This window comes from Protopterus annectens, chromosome 16.part0, assembly GCF_019279795.1.
Source record: "Protopterus annectens isolate FY-2018-M chromosome 16.part0, PAN1.0, whole genome shotgun sequence".
In the NCBI taxonomy this organism is placed as follows: Eukaryota; Metazoa; Chordata; order Ceratodontiformes; family Protopteridae; genus Protopterus; species Protopterus annectens.
This window is the reverse complement of record NC_056750.1, coordinates 360679414-360698089: the sequence shown is the minus strand read 5'-3', so window position 1 is coordinate 360698089 and position 18676 is coordinate 360679414. Positions and strand designations below refer to the sequence as shown.

General features: G+C 43.7%; 1 protein-coding gene across 1 annotated transcript in view; it reads left to right on the top strand.

Moving 5' to 3' along the window:
* Positions 1-18676, top strand: part of VAV2 (vav guanine nucleotide exchange factor 2) — a 3316635-nt gene that overhangs the window by 1894158 nt on the left and 1403801 nt on the right. The window contains exon 5 of the mRNA XM_044058536.1: positions 2655-2757. Within this exon, the coding sequence (XP_043914471.1) occupies positions 2655-2757 (103 nt within the window). The remainder of the gene's footprint in view (positions 1-2654; positions 2758-18676) is intronic.

Genomic DNA, 18676 nt, shown 5'->3' with positions numbered 1-18676 from the left:
TTTAAGTAACTTAGCAATGTATGTTGCACGTTAAAAGATCCAATTACATTTTAAACTGTGCATTACAATTCTGTCCATGTGGTCAGCAATAAATTATCTTGCAGCTTTGCTGTCTAAACAACGAAGCATCATATTCACACTTTAATTAAACATAATGTCATCCTTCTGGCCTGTATGACTTGTATATTGTGTAATAATCTGGATAGCATACCCTGTAAACTTTGCATTGTACTGTCCAAGTATAACCTGAGGCCATAATCAACACCATTCTGTTTTCTTGGCCTTTCTTTGCAGTACCATCTAAGGTACAGATTCAATTTTACTGTATTTTCTATGAAATTCAAATTGCTCCGAAGTTTAACTTTACAAGGTTAATTTGCAACAAACTCTTAGAGCTCTTGCTGACTTTTGCAGTGTTCAGTGTACACTGGTGTGCAGGGAGTAGTTTGGATTCTAGTTTCATTGTTGTATGTTAATGTCTACCTAGTTGCTGTGGCTAGCTTAATTTGTTGATTGGGCATGATTCAAATACAGCCTGGGGCAACTGCATTAACAAGCAGAAAGACTGAACAAGTTGTGACATACATGACCCTGTTAATCTTAATTTAATATATTCTCACCCAGACTGACAGTGCTGCCCAGAGCTCTTGTCTCCCTAATAAATACGTTCTCTGGTCACCTAATCATCCTGATGATTCTTCTAGTTTTATCTTCTAAAGTTCACACTAGGTGACACAACTGGAGAAGCCATGAGGATGATAAGGTGAGACTACTTGCCAAAACAAAACAAAATAAAAAAAAAAAGACAACCAGTCATGGAGGCCTTTCTGACGGCCTTTGTGGGTTGTTATATTAGACTGCTAGGCTGTAACCCTTCCCCTTGGTGGCTGGCATGGCCACCTGCATCACTGTGATGGTCTAGTAGGCCCTTTTACCTGTAGTGAGTGCTACCTCCCTCAAGCTAATAACGGCTGCTAATACAGCTTGGATAAACAAAGTCCACATTTCTGGTTACAGCTTTTCCATCTGCAGGCTCCACTTGAATTCAGTGAAAGAGCCAAGAGACCAACAGTCCCACCTGCCTGAGTAGCGGTGCCAGCATTTACCACTCACTATTACTGTCCTCTGCCTAGCTCTTCAAGCACCAAAGCTGCTAACTGAACTTGGGTTATTTGGGCCGTAGTCAGGGCTTTAGTTTTGTATGCCACAAGATCAGTGGTAATTCAGAATAGCATTTGAAATGAGGATAAACTTTTTCAGTTTTCATAGTTTTCCAGCATCATTCTGTGTTGGATGTGAAACTGGAGTGCAGATGAAAAGTGTCTTTGGTTAGAAGTTTGCAGATTATGGTCCTTTGTGTAAATACCAAAAAACAATATTTCACCGCAGGATGAGCTTATCACTTTAAGGATGTTTGCACTTTCCCCATAGTTGTACAGCTGGAGTTAATTTGTTAGAACAAGGGAAGGGTGTTTTCTTTCATTTTTTTATGTGTAGGTATGTGTGCATTTCTCTTTGCTTTTTTTTTTATTCATAATTGCCAGTGTTTGTTAGCAAATTTCAATCTCAGCCGTGCACTCTAATGAATTTTCCGGCTGTTAGCTTCATTATTTTGGTATGAGGCCATATAATGGAAAACAAGTGGTGCAATTTTTTTAATTTTGTAATGAAGTTTAACTTTGTCTCTGCTAATTATTTTAAACCATATGTTCATTTTTTTATTCAGCTCTGGATTTAGAACCTATACCTATCAACTTGACTTTAACCTGTGCCATACTGGTCAAATGCCACTTACCACTAAAATGGTATTCAGAACCTAACTCCAAATGAAGCTCTCATGAATAGTTTATTTACTTTGAAAAGCTAAGCTTTCACAGCTGTTTCTTGCTGGGTGCACCATTGCCTCTAGCATCGTGAATTTGCATTGATTTCAGGCTTAGAGCACAGCCAGTGGTCAGGTCTTCCTATAAAGTACTTAGACTAGCCTTTTGGAATTAGGTGTACATGCACAAGAGCTGTAGCTCTGGTTCCACTGTGTTTTCAATGTAATGTTCTGTTTGAGTGCAGCTTATGCTGTCCATGAGGAATGATGGTGTGTACTGCTATGCCCAGCAAATTTAGTATTTATGAATTTTTCTCCTTAGCTACCCACCCCATTAAGTTCAAACATCCTGCAATCAGCTCTTGCAGTTTTTTAAGTCAGTATTTGTGATTTACCATTGCCTTTAGCCAAAAGCTACTTGGAGCAGCTCACTAGGGGTTCGTTAATTTGTACATCAAAAGCCCTAATGCGAGTAGCATGTATAATAGTGTAGCTGGCCTTATTCCTTTCCAGCTTCAGCCATCATATATCTCAATCCCTCCCGCCATGCCATGCCATCCTGATGGTTAGCAGCTCTACTTAGAGAGGGAGGTGGTACCAGGAGCAGTGGCTGATGAGGACCTCTAGCAGCTGATGATCAAGCTGCAGCATGGGGACCAAGCCCCCACCCCTTGAAAAAAGAAGGTAAAAAAAGTAATTGCTTACCATGGTTTGGCTGCATTTGTTTTGAGTCCATTATGAGTTTTTTCTCTCTTACATGTTTCTATGCTGATTTGCCTGGCTGTGAGTAATTAAATTTGAAAGCTAACTTAGAAATCATTTATTTCTTTAGTGAGCATGATATTGGTGAAGATGACACTTATGACATTCCTTATGAAGATGAAGGTGATGTCATCTACGAAGTTATCATTAAAGATGAAGTTCGACAACCCATGGTAAGTCGTTTCCCCACATATTTTTGCATGGAATGGTATATTTTAGTAAAAACAGTGTTTATTTTTGTGATTTAATATGTAGGATGATTGTACTTTAAATGAATATGCATTTTTCACCGGTGAGGTACATAAGGCATAATGGTGCTTGCTTTGAGTTGTGGTTATAGAGACTAACATGAAGTAGAGTTAATGTTAATATAATCCCAAAGTGTTGCTAAATTCAAAGTGCCATAATTAACTCCAATGTACATAATCCCATGGCATGCATAGAAAAGAACACATTTTGTTTTACTTAAAATAAGCAAAATTTAACACATGCAAGCAAATTGTAAAATAAGCAATGCTTGTACTCTGACACACAAAAATGAATATCTCCTACAGTATTAACAAGCAGGCAACTAACACAGAAGAGTAGGCTTGCATCTCTGGTCATAGTCATGTTGACAGGTATTCAGGTAGTATATTGAAGAAATGTACCTCAAGAGCAGATCACAAGAGGTGAGCTGCTTGACTCCATTTTAAAAACTGATAACAATTTTGTTATGATTGGAGACCCAGTCATAATAATTTTTAATACTTATGCAGTCCTACCTGCCCCAGTCTATTACAAGTTTAAAGAAAAAAAGTGTGGAAGCATTTCACTGTCTAATAATTTTTAAAGCTTTTGGTTTTACGGTGGACTACACTTCTGGTTGCTGTTTGTATGGCAATGTGATGCAAGTTAACTTTTAAATCTGCTGTCTAGTTTCTAATCCAGTTCCATGTTAACTGCCTTCTGTGTGGCAGCATAAACTTCACTTAAACACATTGGATTATGACTGGGTCATTATTCATAACATGCTTATTATAATTTTGGCATCTATGTCGAGAGCACACAGTTAAGGGTTATGATCAGGCACCTGATCGTAATTGTTTGTAGTGCATGAAGCTTTATCTGCTTCATGTACTACTAGTTACAGAAAAAAAAATGCCAAGTCTTTTACTGGTTTTCAGAGCAATAGAGCATTGTCAGAAAGACAGTGTGACACAGTCCGTTATGTTTACAGTCAACTTACTCTGCCTCTTAATGTCTAGATTTTTGCCTCTGGTCTGTACCTCACAAAATATTTGTGTTTTTTGGACAAATCACCTTGGATTGAAGCCACTTAATAATGACATTCATTTCAGTTTCAAACTTTGTATCCTTTCAGAAAATGTAGTCGAACACACATCCTGTTATTCTAACTACGCTCTATTTTTATAAGAGGAAGTCAGGGACACATTATCAGTATGGGCATCAGGCATAAACAAATCTGTTTTTTTTTGTTTTGTTTTTAATTCTGCTGCTGTTTTTACTGATCAGTACTGGCATACTTGAGTGCTTAGTGTGAGACCTGACCTTAGCAAGTTAACATTTGCTTAATATTTGTTAAAGTCATGTCTCACACTGTAACAGCACTTAACTAATTTGCCTTTTTTCTGAATATTATAGCAATAACCCACGCCTGGGTGTGGGTAATGCTGGATTTACCCACAGTTGGTGTGGTTTGATCACGAGGGCGTAGCCCGAGTAGCCAAACAAAGCCAACCGTGGGTAAATCCAGCATTACCCACACCCATAAGTGGGTTATTGCTATTATACAATGACATTTAAGAAAAAATTAATTACTTTTCTTAAATAATGGCATTGTATAATGCCTCCTTTCTGCCCTTCCGCAGCTGTCTATTATTCTGCGACAGTTCTGATGTACTGCGCATGCCTATGCAGTACATCAGAGCTGTGGGCAAAAGCAACGGAGAAAGCAAGATCTCCGTTGCTTTTTAAAAACTGTTTCGCTATGTTAAATGAGTTTAACATAGCGAGACAGCTTTAAAAAAGCAATGGAGAATATCCGTTGCTTTTTTAAAGCTGTCTGGCTATGTTAAACCCATTTAACATAGCGAGACAGTTTAGAAAAAAACAACAGAGAAAGCAAAATCTCCGTTGCTTTTTAAAAACTGTTTCGCTATGTTAAATGAGTTTAACATAACGAGACAGCTTTAAAAAAAGCAACGGAGAATCTCCGTTGCTTTTTTAAAGCTGTCTCGCTATGTTAAACTCGTTTAACATAGCGAGACAGTGTGAAGCAATAGAGATCTTGCATTCTCCGTTGCTGTAAAAAAAGTTATAGTAATGGAAAAAGTCTGGGCGACAGGACCTTTTTCCATTACTATAACTCTGATTTACAATTTGCACGCTGGCCAATCAGCGTGCACGTTTTTGAATATTTAATGGGGGGGGTCATTGTATAATGGGGCATAATCCCCACAATGCATGCACTACAACAAAGATATAGTTATGTTCTTTCATATGAACTTCCCTGTAAAAAGGTAATGTGGGCCTCATTTTCAGAGTGTCCGTGCAAGTATTGTATTAGGTCATGTAAATTCCTCCATATGATTAATATTTATAACAGCAAAATACATTTTGCTTGACACTACATCTTTCTAGTTTCTCAGTTTTTATGTAAAATATATAAAGATTTCTTATTACAAATAGTAATATATACTGTTACTGTTCTTCTATTACTAACCTATAATATATATTACTGTCCTTTTATTTTTCCTGTCATCCTTTCTCTTTCTTCATATTCCATAAAACGTTTTTTCATAAGAAACTTCCCTCACATTCTGTAATATATGAGCATTCAAATAGTAAATGCTGAATACTTTTAATTGCAGAGGTATACTATCCTCTCTCATACATCCCTACAGTTATACTCTTATATTTTAAATTGCATTTACTTTGTGTTTCTTTAAAAATAATATATAATGTATTTTTTAAAACAGATCCCATGCCCCATGCACCGTTTTGCCTGGTTTTCTGACCTTCCATGGATCCTATTATTTCTGCTCCTGATGTCTCTCAGCCCTACAGTTCTATCCCACTGCCTTTGTTGCTAGTAAATTCTAATTGAGGATATATGCCAATTGTGTGCACTCCTTTTTCTGTTTGTTATGCTGTGATATCACAATGATGCACATGCTACAGTATGTGATTTTTTTTTTAAACCTGCCAACTTATTGTCATGGTATACTGCAGATAACAGTTGAGCCCTCTTGCCTCTGCCAATAGCCTTCCTGTATGGTGAGTTCTGCTCGTTCCTTCCTGATGGTGCAGAAAAAAATTGCTCTGTCTGTCCCCCTGATCCTCTGGTTCACAGAAGTCAATTCCCAAGCTTAGATTACTATTAGTGTAGATGGACAGCTTGCCCCTGTTATTTTCCTTAAGTCCTAATTTTAGACTGCAAGCTATTTTAAGTTGTTTTCTTACTAATTGTATACAACAATGCATTCATTATTTCAAGTATTTTTTTTGCTTTGTTTTGTAGCAGTGTTTTTTTACAATGTTCAGTTTATCTACTGTTGCACTAGATCTCCTTTGGAAGTTATCACATAACTCTACTCTTTCTTTTTTTGTGTGTGTCCTCCTTTCCTTCGTTGGTATTGACCCGGAGCCCCAGTGTCCCCATCCATGCCAAGACTCCCAGCTGTCTCCTTGCACCTGCAGGTGTTCCAGGAGCTCAGTACATCTTTGCGTCCATCTGGTGAAATTTACTGTATGACCTACCCCCCTCTGGACTTAATGGTATGCCTGAGAGACAGGCTTGCAGTGAAGGTATGCGGTGTATTGCCCTGCCTCTGTGGCAGCTCAGCCATGTCTCACCCTTTCCCCATCTTCTAGGTATACCTACCATGTGCCATCTTCAGCCTCCATCAGAGATCAACACAGATATTGCCTCCAGGAACACCCCCTCTTGGGATGGTAATGCCCCTCCCTTCCTTCCCGTCATTCCACCTGTAGTCTGAGCTGCTGATTGAATCCAAGTCAGTTGAATCTTAGGGTTTTATCCCTGTATATCACTGGATAACTCTACCCACTTTTAAAATCATTTGTTCAACTCAGTAACTCCCTCCTTGACTCTAAATTATCATCATACTGACCAAGGGAATATCCAGGATTTTTGGACTTGTACCCCAACTTTCAGAATGTACCTGTTCCTTCCAAATGTATGCTCAGATAATTCATGATGATCTTTGCATTTCATTGTTGCAATCCTGAATTTTGGGATTTCCTACCCTGAAAGCCTTCGGTCAGCCCAACTACCAGAGAAAAATCTTTCCAGCTCCCAGGCTGGTGGACTCTAGACCAGTGTTGGTACACTCAGGTGTAAAGGTAGCCAGCCTGTGTCAGATCACCAGTCTTTTCTTGCCATGGAAGACCTGAAACACTGAAGCAGCATTCAGGTATGTTGGTCGGTCCATACCAGAGAGAAGCATTGTCAAACAGATCAGTACCCTTTTGGGGAACTTTTTCTTTCCTTGCTCATGTCAGATAGTCAATAATTGTCTCCATTGTGGTAAGCAGATCTCACACAAAGACTTTTACTCCCTTTGTGTTACTTGCCTAGGCCCTGATCACGATGTTGCTAACTGTCGCTTTTGTGCACGTTTTAATACTAGAACTATCAGGTGTAGGGCAGAATTTCTTCCAAATTTTCTTAGCCAACAGTCTGTTCAACCATCATTTATGGCTTCCATCAGTCATACCAGATTTGATCAGCCTAAGTGCAAAAAGATAAAAAAACAAAAGCTTTGGCCTTTGGATGACAATGCATCTCTGCCCTACTCTCCTTGCAGGCTTGTAATTCTTGAACAAGGTGAGGCATCAACACAGCCCCCTTTGCTTCCAGAGCTGATGACTCAGGCCTCTGTTGAGACCCTTTTGGAGTCCAACACACCATCTATCCTATCCACTTCTAAGCAAGCCTTCGACAACGGCTCATTGGTTGGGCTCAGGACCACTCAGCAGACCTTGGTTTCCAAACAGTGTGCTCAGCCCGGAGACTTAGCACTAAGGCCTCAGCTCACTACAGCTCCAGTGTATTTTCAGCATCTTTGAGAGACGGACATGAAGGCACTGGACACCCTTAGGCCTAAGACCTTAGTTACTCCTAAGAGGCCTTCTCTACCTAGGTCTTGTGGCTCAACTCCAAAGGGTTCTCAGCAGGGCCTTGTCAGACTGGCAGAGTATCTTCTTTCTCTTGTCAGGTCTAGACAAACTGTTGCCACTGGAAAAAGGAAAAGGGATGAACCTTCAGAAATTTATGAGTATCCCCCATGTTTGGGGAGGACTCAGACTCAAAAGACTCTAGATCTGAAGAGGGTCATTCATACACTTTCTAAGAGGACTCTGACTCTGAAGAGATCCTCCCTTCTGCCTCCTCACCAGAGGATTTCACCTTTGGGTAGACCATCCATGCCATGAGGCAGCATTTCCAATGTGAGACTTAGGATTACCCACAGGCTAAGAAGTGGGTTAGGGAGTTCTTGGACTTACCGGAACATAAGGCTTTGGCTATCGTTCCAGTTCTTTAAGTGGTGGATGATGTCTTCCAGAAATCTTCTCTTAAGCCTGACTCTCTACCCCCTGTCCCTTGAAAAACCAGACAGGTTTTACCATGTTCAAGAATCCCATAAATTTCTCTACAAAAACCTTTCTGCTGACTCTGAAGTTGATCACACCAGGACCTAAGCTAGCTAGAGACAGTTCTTCCAGAAATCCTCTTCCTACAGATAGAGAGCAGGGCCCTTGACAGATTCAGCAAGAAGGTATATACCTCTGCCACACTCACTCTGAGGGCTCTCAACTGCCAGTTTCATATGAGTAAGTACCAGCAGGCTGTACTTGACCAATGTAAACAAAAAGGGTCTGCCCTGGAGGGCAAAAACCTTTCCAAGGAACTGTTAAAACTCTGTCATCCTAGTGCACAGGTTGCTATGAATTTTCTATACTGTGGATATGATGCCATGGAAGCATCTTCCAGAGCTGTCACTACTGGGTCAGTGATTAGAAGACATGCTTCGCTCCAAGGACAAGACCTTCTGGACCATGTTAAATCTAATCTGCTAGATACCCCCTTGACAAGAATGTTCTTTTTGGCCCAAAAGCAACATACGTGCTGAAGAAGATGGAGGACACAAGTCTATGCAAACTGTGAAAGATTTCCTTCATGTGCAGCCCCCAAGGTTCAGTAGAAAATTTCCTGCTAAACAACTGTTTCTTTCCCTCCCTGCCTAGAAGTATCCAGAGGAAACCTCAAAGGGAAAAACCAAGTAGGTAGAGACAACTCCTTCAAAAAAGGCAGACAGTGGACCTCAGAAACCTCAAGAGAAGGGAGTTCTAGACCCCAAGCCACTTCAAGAGACTAACAGTGACTCAGCCACCCCACCTTCACTCCACCCCAAAGCTAGGAGGAAGGCTGTCTCTTTTCTATCATATCTGGACCCTGATTACCTCAGACAAGTGGGTTCTACACATTATTGCAAACGGCTAATAGCTCCCCTTTGTATTCAGTCCTCGAGGACAGACCCTTACAACTAAGGCCTTGGAGACAGCCTGGGGGGCTCACTTCCACAGTCTACAAACCCAGGGGAAGTGGGAAATGAACTTCAGTAACAAGCACATCAATTGGAAATAACTCTTGGTTGCACCAAAAGGCCTAATACCCTTCAAAGAAAAATGGACACCAGGCATCCTGCTAGTAAAGACAGACAACACCACAGTAATGTGGTACATCAACAGACAGGGAGGAACACATTCCTACCCCCTGTGCCATCTAGTAATGCAAATTTGGGAAACAGCATACACACTGGGACTGCATCACATGGCACAGTACCTTCCAGGAGTTCAGAATGTTCTAGCAGACCACCTCAGCAAGAATCTTATGGACCCTCACAATTGGCACCTGCACCCGGAGATTTTTAGACCATAACCCAGACCCAGAGGATCCTTCAAGTAGATCTCTCTGCATCCAAACAGAACATGCAATTGCAAAAATTCTGCACCAGGTTCAAATAAGAGTCAGCCTAGAAAACAGATGCCTTCTCCTTCCCATGGACCTAACTATTCATTTATGCACCCCTATATCCCTAATTCCTTGGGTCATGCTCAAGATAAGGGAGGAGGGCCCAAGAGCAATTTTGATAGCCCCAGACTGGCCCAGACAGCATTGGCACCCTCTCCTCCTCCACCTCTCCAACCAGGCACAGTGGATTCTGCCTCAAAGGGTGGACCTCCTCACTCAAAATGAGGGAAGGATTGTTCATTCCAACCTGCTAACCCTCAGCTTAACAGCATGGATAACCCCACAATAGCCTAAACAGGTGCCACCCTAAGTAAACAGTTGCTAGACATCCTCAGGGAATACAGAAGACCTAGCACTAGGAAATCTTACAAAGCCAAACGGAAAAGATTCTCTATTTGGTATAAAGACCACCACCTAGAATCACAGTCAGTTCACATCACTGGCATCCTAGAGTACCACACTTCACTGCTAAATCAGGGACTTTTCTACTCTTCATTTGATTTATTTATTTATTTAACAGTTGTTAACTGGGAAAGTCTGACTTGGAATGAAGCCAGTTTTCAGCGGAGCGCCAGGGAGAAATGCGCCAGATGCATGTCTTTGTAACATGGAAGGAAACCAGAGCACCCAGAGGAAACCCACATGAATGCAGGTAGGACATGCAGACTCCACAGAGAAGGCACCTCAGCTGAGAATCAAACCGGAGAACCTCTTTCTGTGAGGCAACAACTCTACCTCTGCACCAGTGCACCATCCAATTAAAATCCATTAAAATTCAATTAAAAATCCATGCTTCTACCATTTTTGCATATATGCATTCACACACTCCTATCTTTTCCCACCCACTCATACGACAGTTTCTCAGGGGGTCATACAGATTAGGCCTCTCAGAAGGAAGCCTCTGTCTCCATGCGACCTGAACTTTGTTTTAGAAAAATTAACTTTGCCTCCCTTTGAAACAACAGCATCTGTTGACCTCAGGTTTCTGACTTGGAAAACACCTATACTACTAGCCATCATCTAAGCTAGGAGGGTTTCTGAAGTGCAGGCCCTCATGGCAGTTGAATCCTTTCTTATTTTTCACAAGGATAGGGTTTCTATTAGGACTAACCCATCCTTCATGCCCTAGGTGATCTTGACACTGCCGTGAATCAGGCCATCCATCTACCAACCTTCTTCCCCAACCATCAAAATAAAGGGGAGAGAATTTTGCATTCATTGGATGTTAACAGGCAGCTACATTTTTACCTGGATAGGACAAAAGCTTTGAGAAAAAAATGAGCAGCTTTTTAGTACCTTTGCCCCTGGTGCAGAAGGAAAACCTTTATACCCGAGCATACTGACATCGGTCTGGGAGTCCACCAACCAGGGAGCCGGAAAGACTTTTCTCGTAGTCGGGTCATCCAAAGGCTTTCAGGGCAGGAAATACCAATAGTCAGGACTGTAACAGTGAATACACTTGAACATCTACATTTATGGTAAGTGTACACAACTGTACTTTTCTGGAAGGCATACTTTTGTAATAGAAGCACTCTAAAATGGCAAGATTAAAAACGTTCACCAGCATGACATTTTGAAAAGAGTCATTTAACAAAATGTGTAGATTCTTTTTATTCTCCATTGCTTGCCACTTATCAGCACTCCTGCATTTATTCAGTCTATTTGTTCCCTGCAGAGAGTCAAGCCGGTTGTAGGAGGCTATTGTCTGGGAGTTTTTTCTTACTGTAGCTCTAACCCTTAGCCAGTGTCTGACAGATACATTTCCAGATGTGAAAGCCTGCATCACCTTCCCCTGTAGGAGAACAGCTGCCCCACAAGGCCTATCACATGGACATTTTTCTGCAGCCCATATACTACATGCCAGTCACCTTTCCAATAGGTGCTGGTACTACAGTGTGGGTCAAATACTCCCCCACCGAATGGGTGAACCATTATTAGCGACTTGTGCTCAGCTCTTGCAACATCAGAGGTGACCTTTTATCTAGAAAATCTGAGTCGTAGTCAGGGCTTTATCTTTCTACTTAATGCAGCCATGAAGTATGTCAATTCTTTAGCTAAAATTTTAAATTATAATAAATCCTATTTCACAGATTAATTAAATTAAAAAAGTATTTTGGCATGTGCAGGATATGTGCCTGGCTATGCCATTGCCCTTTCCAACCACCTTTTTTGCTTTCCTCTTAAAAATACTTTTTAAATCGGTTTTAAAATAACTTTCTCCACTCATACTTGGAATAAAGTGCAGAGTAAAAAAAAAATTCTTTCACAAACTCTACCATGTTAACTTCTATCCTTTACTTGACAGCTGACCTTTCCACTTATTCTCTTCTAAACCTAATACAATTTCTTTAAAACCAATGAATAAATAAATTGCATCTCCAACCACTTTTGATCAGAAATAATATGTAATTCATTCTATTGCATTAGCCTAAACCATTGTGTAGTTGAAAATGATCCATGGCAATAAAAATGCTTTAAATTCATCATCTTCCATTACACTACTAAATCTACCTGTATCAGCTGATTCCTTTAACATTTGATCAGAATATGCAATGTTAAGTTGTCAATCTCGCCTTCATTCTTGCTGGATGGGTTCGGAGCCGATCCTCGGCTCCGACTCGGCACTAGCTTTAGCTCGAGAACTCCTTTTACCAGCTCGAGGCAACCCTATATCCCATGATGCAAGGCAGAACTACCTCAGATCTCGTTTGCCGCTTAGCGAAAGAGGTCTCCTTTGCCAGCTGAGGTAAGTTTTTCTTGTTAAAGAAGAAAAAAGTTTAGTTAGGGGTTTAATTTCCCTTCAGTGTTAGGTTAGCCTGTATTTAGTACAGCCCACCCTATTCCCTTCCTTTTTAAACTTTTAAAATAGTTTTTTAAGTTAAAGTTTTAGTCAGGCCTAGTTCCCCAAGTTATTCCCTTCCTGTGTGTCTGTGCAGGGATTAAGTTGTGTGTTTGTGGGGACTGTTTGTGTATATCCTTTTAGGATGTCTAGGGAAGGCAAGGTCTCAGGCTTCAAGAAGTGTGACCAGTGCTGTCAGAAAATGTCCCTGACAGACGGTCACACTTCTTGTGTGTATTGCCTGGGGCCTTTGCACCTGCAGGACTCCTGTGCGTTGTGTCATGCCTTTAGCCAGAGAGTCCTGCAGGAAAGGAGGAACAAACTGATCCTCCGAGGTTTGTTAAAACCTGAAGGTTCTCCTCCTAAGCAAGGGGCAGGAAAACCTCTTAAGCCACCGAAGGCTCAGGCTACAGTGTCCAAGCCTCCTCCGGTGGCTCCGGCTCCGGCTGGAGCCGATGCTTCTTCTGCTAGAGTAGTGGGTTCGGTGCCGGCCGGCTCCGATACCCTGACTACTGTTGCCTTGTCAGCTCCGGCTGGAGCCGACACTTTATCCAGCATCGGAGCCGAGAGATCCTCGGCTCCATCTGGGGTTCAAGGGACTTCGGCTCCGATGGCTCCGGCCCGTAAGAGATCCCGGTCCCCTTCGATACTAAGTATTCACTCGGCTCCGGGGTCTCCTCTTTTGTCGGAGCGGAGCCATCGGAGCCGATCTTCGAGATCTTCCAGGCTGTCTGACCACGATTTGGAGAGGGTGGTAAGCAGGCTGTTGAAGTCTCAGGCACTGGCCCAAATGCTCCATAGCCCGTCTCAACAGACTTGGCTACAGCCCCAATTCTTGAGATTCCTCCTCCGACTCCACACCAGAGTTCGGAGCCGGAGCTTCTTGGGACAGCGACTGTTTCGATGCCGGAGCCGATACATCCTTCGGCTCCATCATCCTCGGCTCCGATCTCCTCCTTGAGACTTTCCTTGGAGGGATCCGGTCGTCGGGTTTCCACTGTCGGCTCCGAGGGGGCTAGTGGCATCGGACCCTTGTCCGACCCCGCTCTCCCTCTCGGAGCTTCGGCTTTAGTAAGCTCGGCGCCGACATCGGCCTCGGAGCCTTCTCTCTCCTTGGAGCCGACCATTCCTGTTTCTTCGGAGCGGGTGTGTTCAGGTCTCCCGGGGAGAGGAGCCTTTGAGGTGATGAGGAGTGTCCTGGCCTCTGAGCCTGGTCAACGGTCTATCCCTCTAGCTCCTCCCTCATCAGTGCCTGCAGATGCCTCTTGCCAGCCTCTTGCTCTCAGGCCCAGGGATCCATCGCCCAGGTTTCCCCACTGGGAATTTCCTCCTCTTCCGAGGTTTCTCCTGACCCTGCAGGGGAACCCCCTCGGAAGAGGACGTGTAAGAGGAAACACACAGACTCCCCTGAGTCTACTACATCTGATACCGACTTAGATGAGTCGGAGGGTTCCCCACGGTCCCCCTCTGAGGATGTCTCATTTTCAGACATCCTTGAGCTCCTCAAACAGAGGGGAATTGGCCTCCATTGACCCCTCCGAGGATGAGTCGGTATACCTGGAGGCTTTTGGATCCCGACCCTCCACCTCCTGGGTGTCTCCGCCTTTCGACCCACTCATGCAGGTAGTGGCTCGGAAGGCGTGGGCGCTCCAGATTCTGTGGAACCTGTCCCCAGGAGACCATCAAAGTTCATCACGGCCCCTTCGGACAAACAGTTCCTGTCCAAAGGTGTCTCTGTAGATGCTATGGTGGTGGCGGCCACTAAGAAGGAACTGGCAGATCCTTCAGTACCTGTCCATCCTCCTAATAAGGATTCTAGGACCATGGACAGGTATGGAAAGCGGATGTTTTCTTCAGCGACCTTTGCAATGCGTTCGCTGAATTACCTTTGTCACTTCACCAGGCTTCAACGAGATATTCTCAAGGAACTGGGAGAAGTAGTCCAGGATCCTTCAGCTGCTGGGGCTCAGGAAAAGATTGCCTCTCAGCTAGCTATCCTGAATTCGATATCTAACTCCTCCATGCGGCTCATATCTTATGCAGCCGATGGAACGAGCAGGGCTGCAGGCACAGGTGTTGCTCTTAGACGCCAAGCCTGGATGCGGCTGTGTAATTTTGCGGACCCCTTTAAGGCGTCCTTCACCAACACCCCTTTGACGGTTCGGCTTTGTTCGGACCTCAGGTGAAGGATACTTTGACCAGATGTGAACAAGACGGTAAAACTCTTTCTGCCGTTGGAGTCCAGTTTTCCACTCCTTCTAGACCATATCCCAAGGGTCAAAGGGGAAGATGTGGTTCCGTAAAGCCCAAGGAGCTACACCAGACACACGTGGTCAGTTTACCCCTAGAGGCAGAGGGGGTAACAATAATAGACGCCGCCCTAGAGGCAGGGGGTCCTCAGAACCAGGGCAACAGGGAGCCTCTTCCTGAGAAGCCCTTTCAGCATCCCTGAGGTGTTGCCCGACTGTCCACCCTTGGAGGCAGTCGGGAAGAATTTCGCTGTACCCAGTAGCCTGGCAATCCCTATCACAAGAGAAGTGAGTACAGTCGCTCATATCCGACGATTACAAAATCGCATTCGAGAGGTTTCCCGTACCTCTACAATCCCTTCCAGACATCTCACCCGGTCAAAGGGATTTGGCAAAACAGGAAGTTTCAAAACTCCTGGGAAAAGAGCCATCCAAACAGTGCCGGCAGACCAAGTAGGATCCGGCTTCTACTCAAGATTCTTTTTGGTCCCCAAAGGACGGGAGATTGGAGAACAAAGCTAGACCTCAACCGACTAAACCAGTCTGCCAAACAGGCAAGATTCCGGATGGTCACGCTGCAATCCATTCTGCCCTTTCTGGGCAAGGACAACTGGATGTGCTCGATAGACCTTCAGGATGCGTACTATCATATAAAGATTCACAGACGCCCCAGAAGGTTTCTCCGCTTTCGGCTGGGAGCCAGTCATTACCAATTCAGAGCACTGCCCTTTGGCCTCACTTCAGCCCCCAGAGTGTTCACCAAATGCATGGCGGTGGTCACAGCTCACCTGAGACGTCGAGGATTCCAAGTGTTTCCTTATTTGGACGACTGGCTCCTCTCCGCCACCTCCAAGAATCAGCTTCTTCGGTCCAGAGACTACACCTTACAGCTTTGCAAGAGTCTAGGAATTTCGGTGAATTTCGAAAAATCCTCTCTGCTGCCTTGCCAATCTATCACCTTTATAGGCAGAGTTAGATACCGTCAAAATGTTAGCCAGACTAACAAATCAAAGGATTCTGGACATCCAGAAATTTGTTCAGCTTCTGTTACAAAGCAACAAGGTCAAAGCCAGGTTTGTCTTGAAGGTTCTAGGCCTAATGGCTGCAGCCATTGTTCTTCTTCCACTAGCTCGCTTCCACATGCGTCTCCTGCAGTGGATGTTGTTCACGCAGTGGTCGTACCACGATCTGCCCATGAGACACGAGATCTTAGTGACACAGTCTTGCAGGGCTCATCTACGATGGTGGGTATCTTCCCTCTTCTTCATCAGGGCCGACCATTTGTTCCCCTCCTCCAGTTGCCACAGTCACCACGGATGCCTCTCTGATTGGGTGGGGGCATTATCAGGGCAGGATGGTCCACGGACATGGCAACCCATAGAATACCACCTGCACATAAATGTCCTGGAGATGAGAGCAGTGCTTTTAACGTTGCAAGCCCTCGTCGACTTTCTTCCCACAGGGACTATTGCAGTACAGACGGACAACATGTCTGTGGTCTGGTACATCAACAAACAGGGCGGAACCAGGTCCTATCCCTTATGTCGAGAAGCTCTCAGGCTTTGGCAATGGGCGATCTCTTCTCAGCGGTTTCTGATAGCAACGCACATCCCCGGCAGGTCCAACCTATTGGCGGACAGGCTAAGCAGATCTATTCTGATGCCTCACGAGTGGTCTCTCAATCAGTCTGTAGTGGATCAGATTTTTCTGAAGTGGGGCACCCCTTGTTGCGATCTTTTCGCTACCCCTCAAAACAGCAAGTGCCCAGATTACTTCACACTATTTCCTCTTCCAGGCCAACCCTTGAGAGACTCTCTAACCCAGGATTGGCCTCGGGACTTCTTTATGCTTTTCCTCCCTTTCCATTGATTCCACAAGTCATTCAGAAAGCCACCGTTTTGAGAGCCAAATTGATCCTCATTGCTCCATATTGGCCTCGACAAATTTGGTTTCCGTCTCTACATCATCACCTTCTGGTGCAGCCCTGGCATCTGGACCCAGTTCCGGATCTTTTGATCCACCAGTCGGGTCAGCAGCACCGAGCCATTCATTCTCTCAACCTCACTGCTTGGTTGCTCCACTTCCTTCCCTAGCCAGGCTACCAATGATTTCTGACTCAGTCAGAGACATTTTAGTGTCTTCTTTAAAGTCGTCCACTAGAACTGTTTATGCTAGAAAGTGGCGATGTTTTTCTATTTGGGCAAACGCCAGAAATATTGATCCTTTCACCGCTCCTATACATTCTGTTTTGGATTTCCTGGCGGAGGTTTTTCATTCGGGATCGTCATCATCTACAGTCAAAGTACAAATGGCTGCTATTTCCAAATTTCATGTTGGCTTGCAGGACAATAACATCATGTCTCATAAGTTATGCAAAGCCTTTTTGAGAGGAGTTTTTCTCCTAAAACCGCCTGTGAAACATCCTCCTCCGCAATGGGATCTGAACTTAATGTTGGCATCCCTAATTCTACCTCCTTTCGAACCGTCTGCTACGTGTTCTTTAAAATTGTTGACATGGAAAACTATATTTTTGCTGGCTGTTACTTCTGCAAGAAGAGTTTCTGAGATTCAGGCCCTCTGTATTTGTTCACCTTATCTGGTGTTTCATAAGGATAGGGTTTCGCTTAGAACTAACCCTTCCTTTCTTCCCAAGGTTGTATCTCAAGCCAATATTAACCAATCTATTGATCTACCAGTTTTCTTTCCTAACTATTCTGACAGAGCTGAACAGAAGCTACATTTTTTGGATGTTCACCGTCAGCTCAGGTACTACTTACATAGGACTAAACAAGTTAGAAAATCAGACCAATTGTTTGTCTCCTATGCAGGAAACAGGTTGGGTCTTCCAGTATCTAAAGTGACCTTATCTAGATGGTTGACTTCCACCATTTCCTATGTGTACTCTCTAAGGGGCAAACAACTATCTTCTAAGCCAAAAGCACATTCGACCAGGAGTCTATCCACTTCTGTAGCCTTTCAGGATAGACTTCCCATTGACACTATTTGTGCAGCAGCTACTTGGGCCACGCCTCATACCTTTGTGTCTCATTACAAGTTGGATTTGGCCTCCAGAGATAGGGCCAGTTTTGGTTCCACTGTTCTCAAGAGTCTGTTCCATTGAGCCACCCGGGATACAGGTGCTAGGACGGTCCCATCCAGCAAGAATGAAGGCGAGATTGACAACTTAACATTTAGAAGTTATGTACCTACCATAACGTTCCATGTTAGTTGTCTTCTCTCGCCTTCTTTCTTGCGTCCCTCCCTCCTTCCCCCTGGCCTGGACAGATCTTGGAGAGTTCCTATTGGATTGCTTCCTCTGGAGCATTGTTATGAGGACTTCTTTTAGGAACCATGGTTCCTAATTATATTAGGATAAGTCTTTAGCAGGGTTAGTTAGCTGCCAAATGAGATCTGAGGTAGTTCCGCCTTGCATCATGGGATATAGGGTTGCCTCGAGCTGGTAAAAGGAGTTCTCGAGCTAAAGCTAGTGCCGAGTCGGAGCCGAGGATCGGCTCCGAACCCATCCAGCAAGAAAGAAGGCGAGAGAAGACAACTAACATGGAACGTTATGGTAGGTACATAACTTCTAATTTCCTTTGCCTTTCCTAACTTCAAAGTTATTAATCCCAATTCATATTACATGGTTCCTAGACTGAAGGAAGGGTTCTTGCTACAACTCATAGTTGCACCTTTTCCTTTCTTCCATGGAACACTTGTCCCAGTCCACCTTGCATCTAGCCCCTTCTCTATTAACATTTGTGGAGTTTTCAATACAAAATCCACCATCTCAAGTTCCCTTATTCTAGTAATTTGCCAACCTTGCACTTATCACCTTGATCAGTATCCCAAAACACTTAATTTTTCCAGTAGAAAGTTGTAGGCTATCCCATCCTCTCACCCTGTAGTATGTCCTTATGAATTCTAGACTCTACATTTTTGATTAA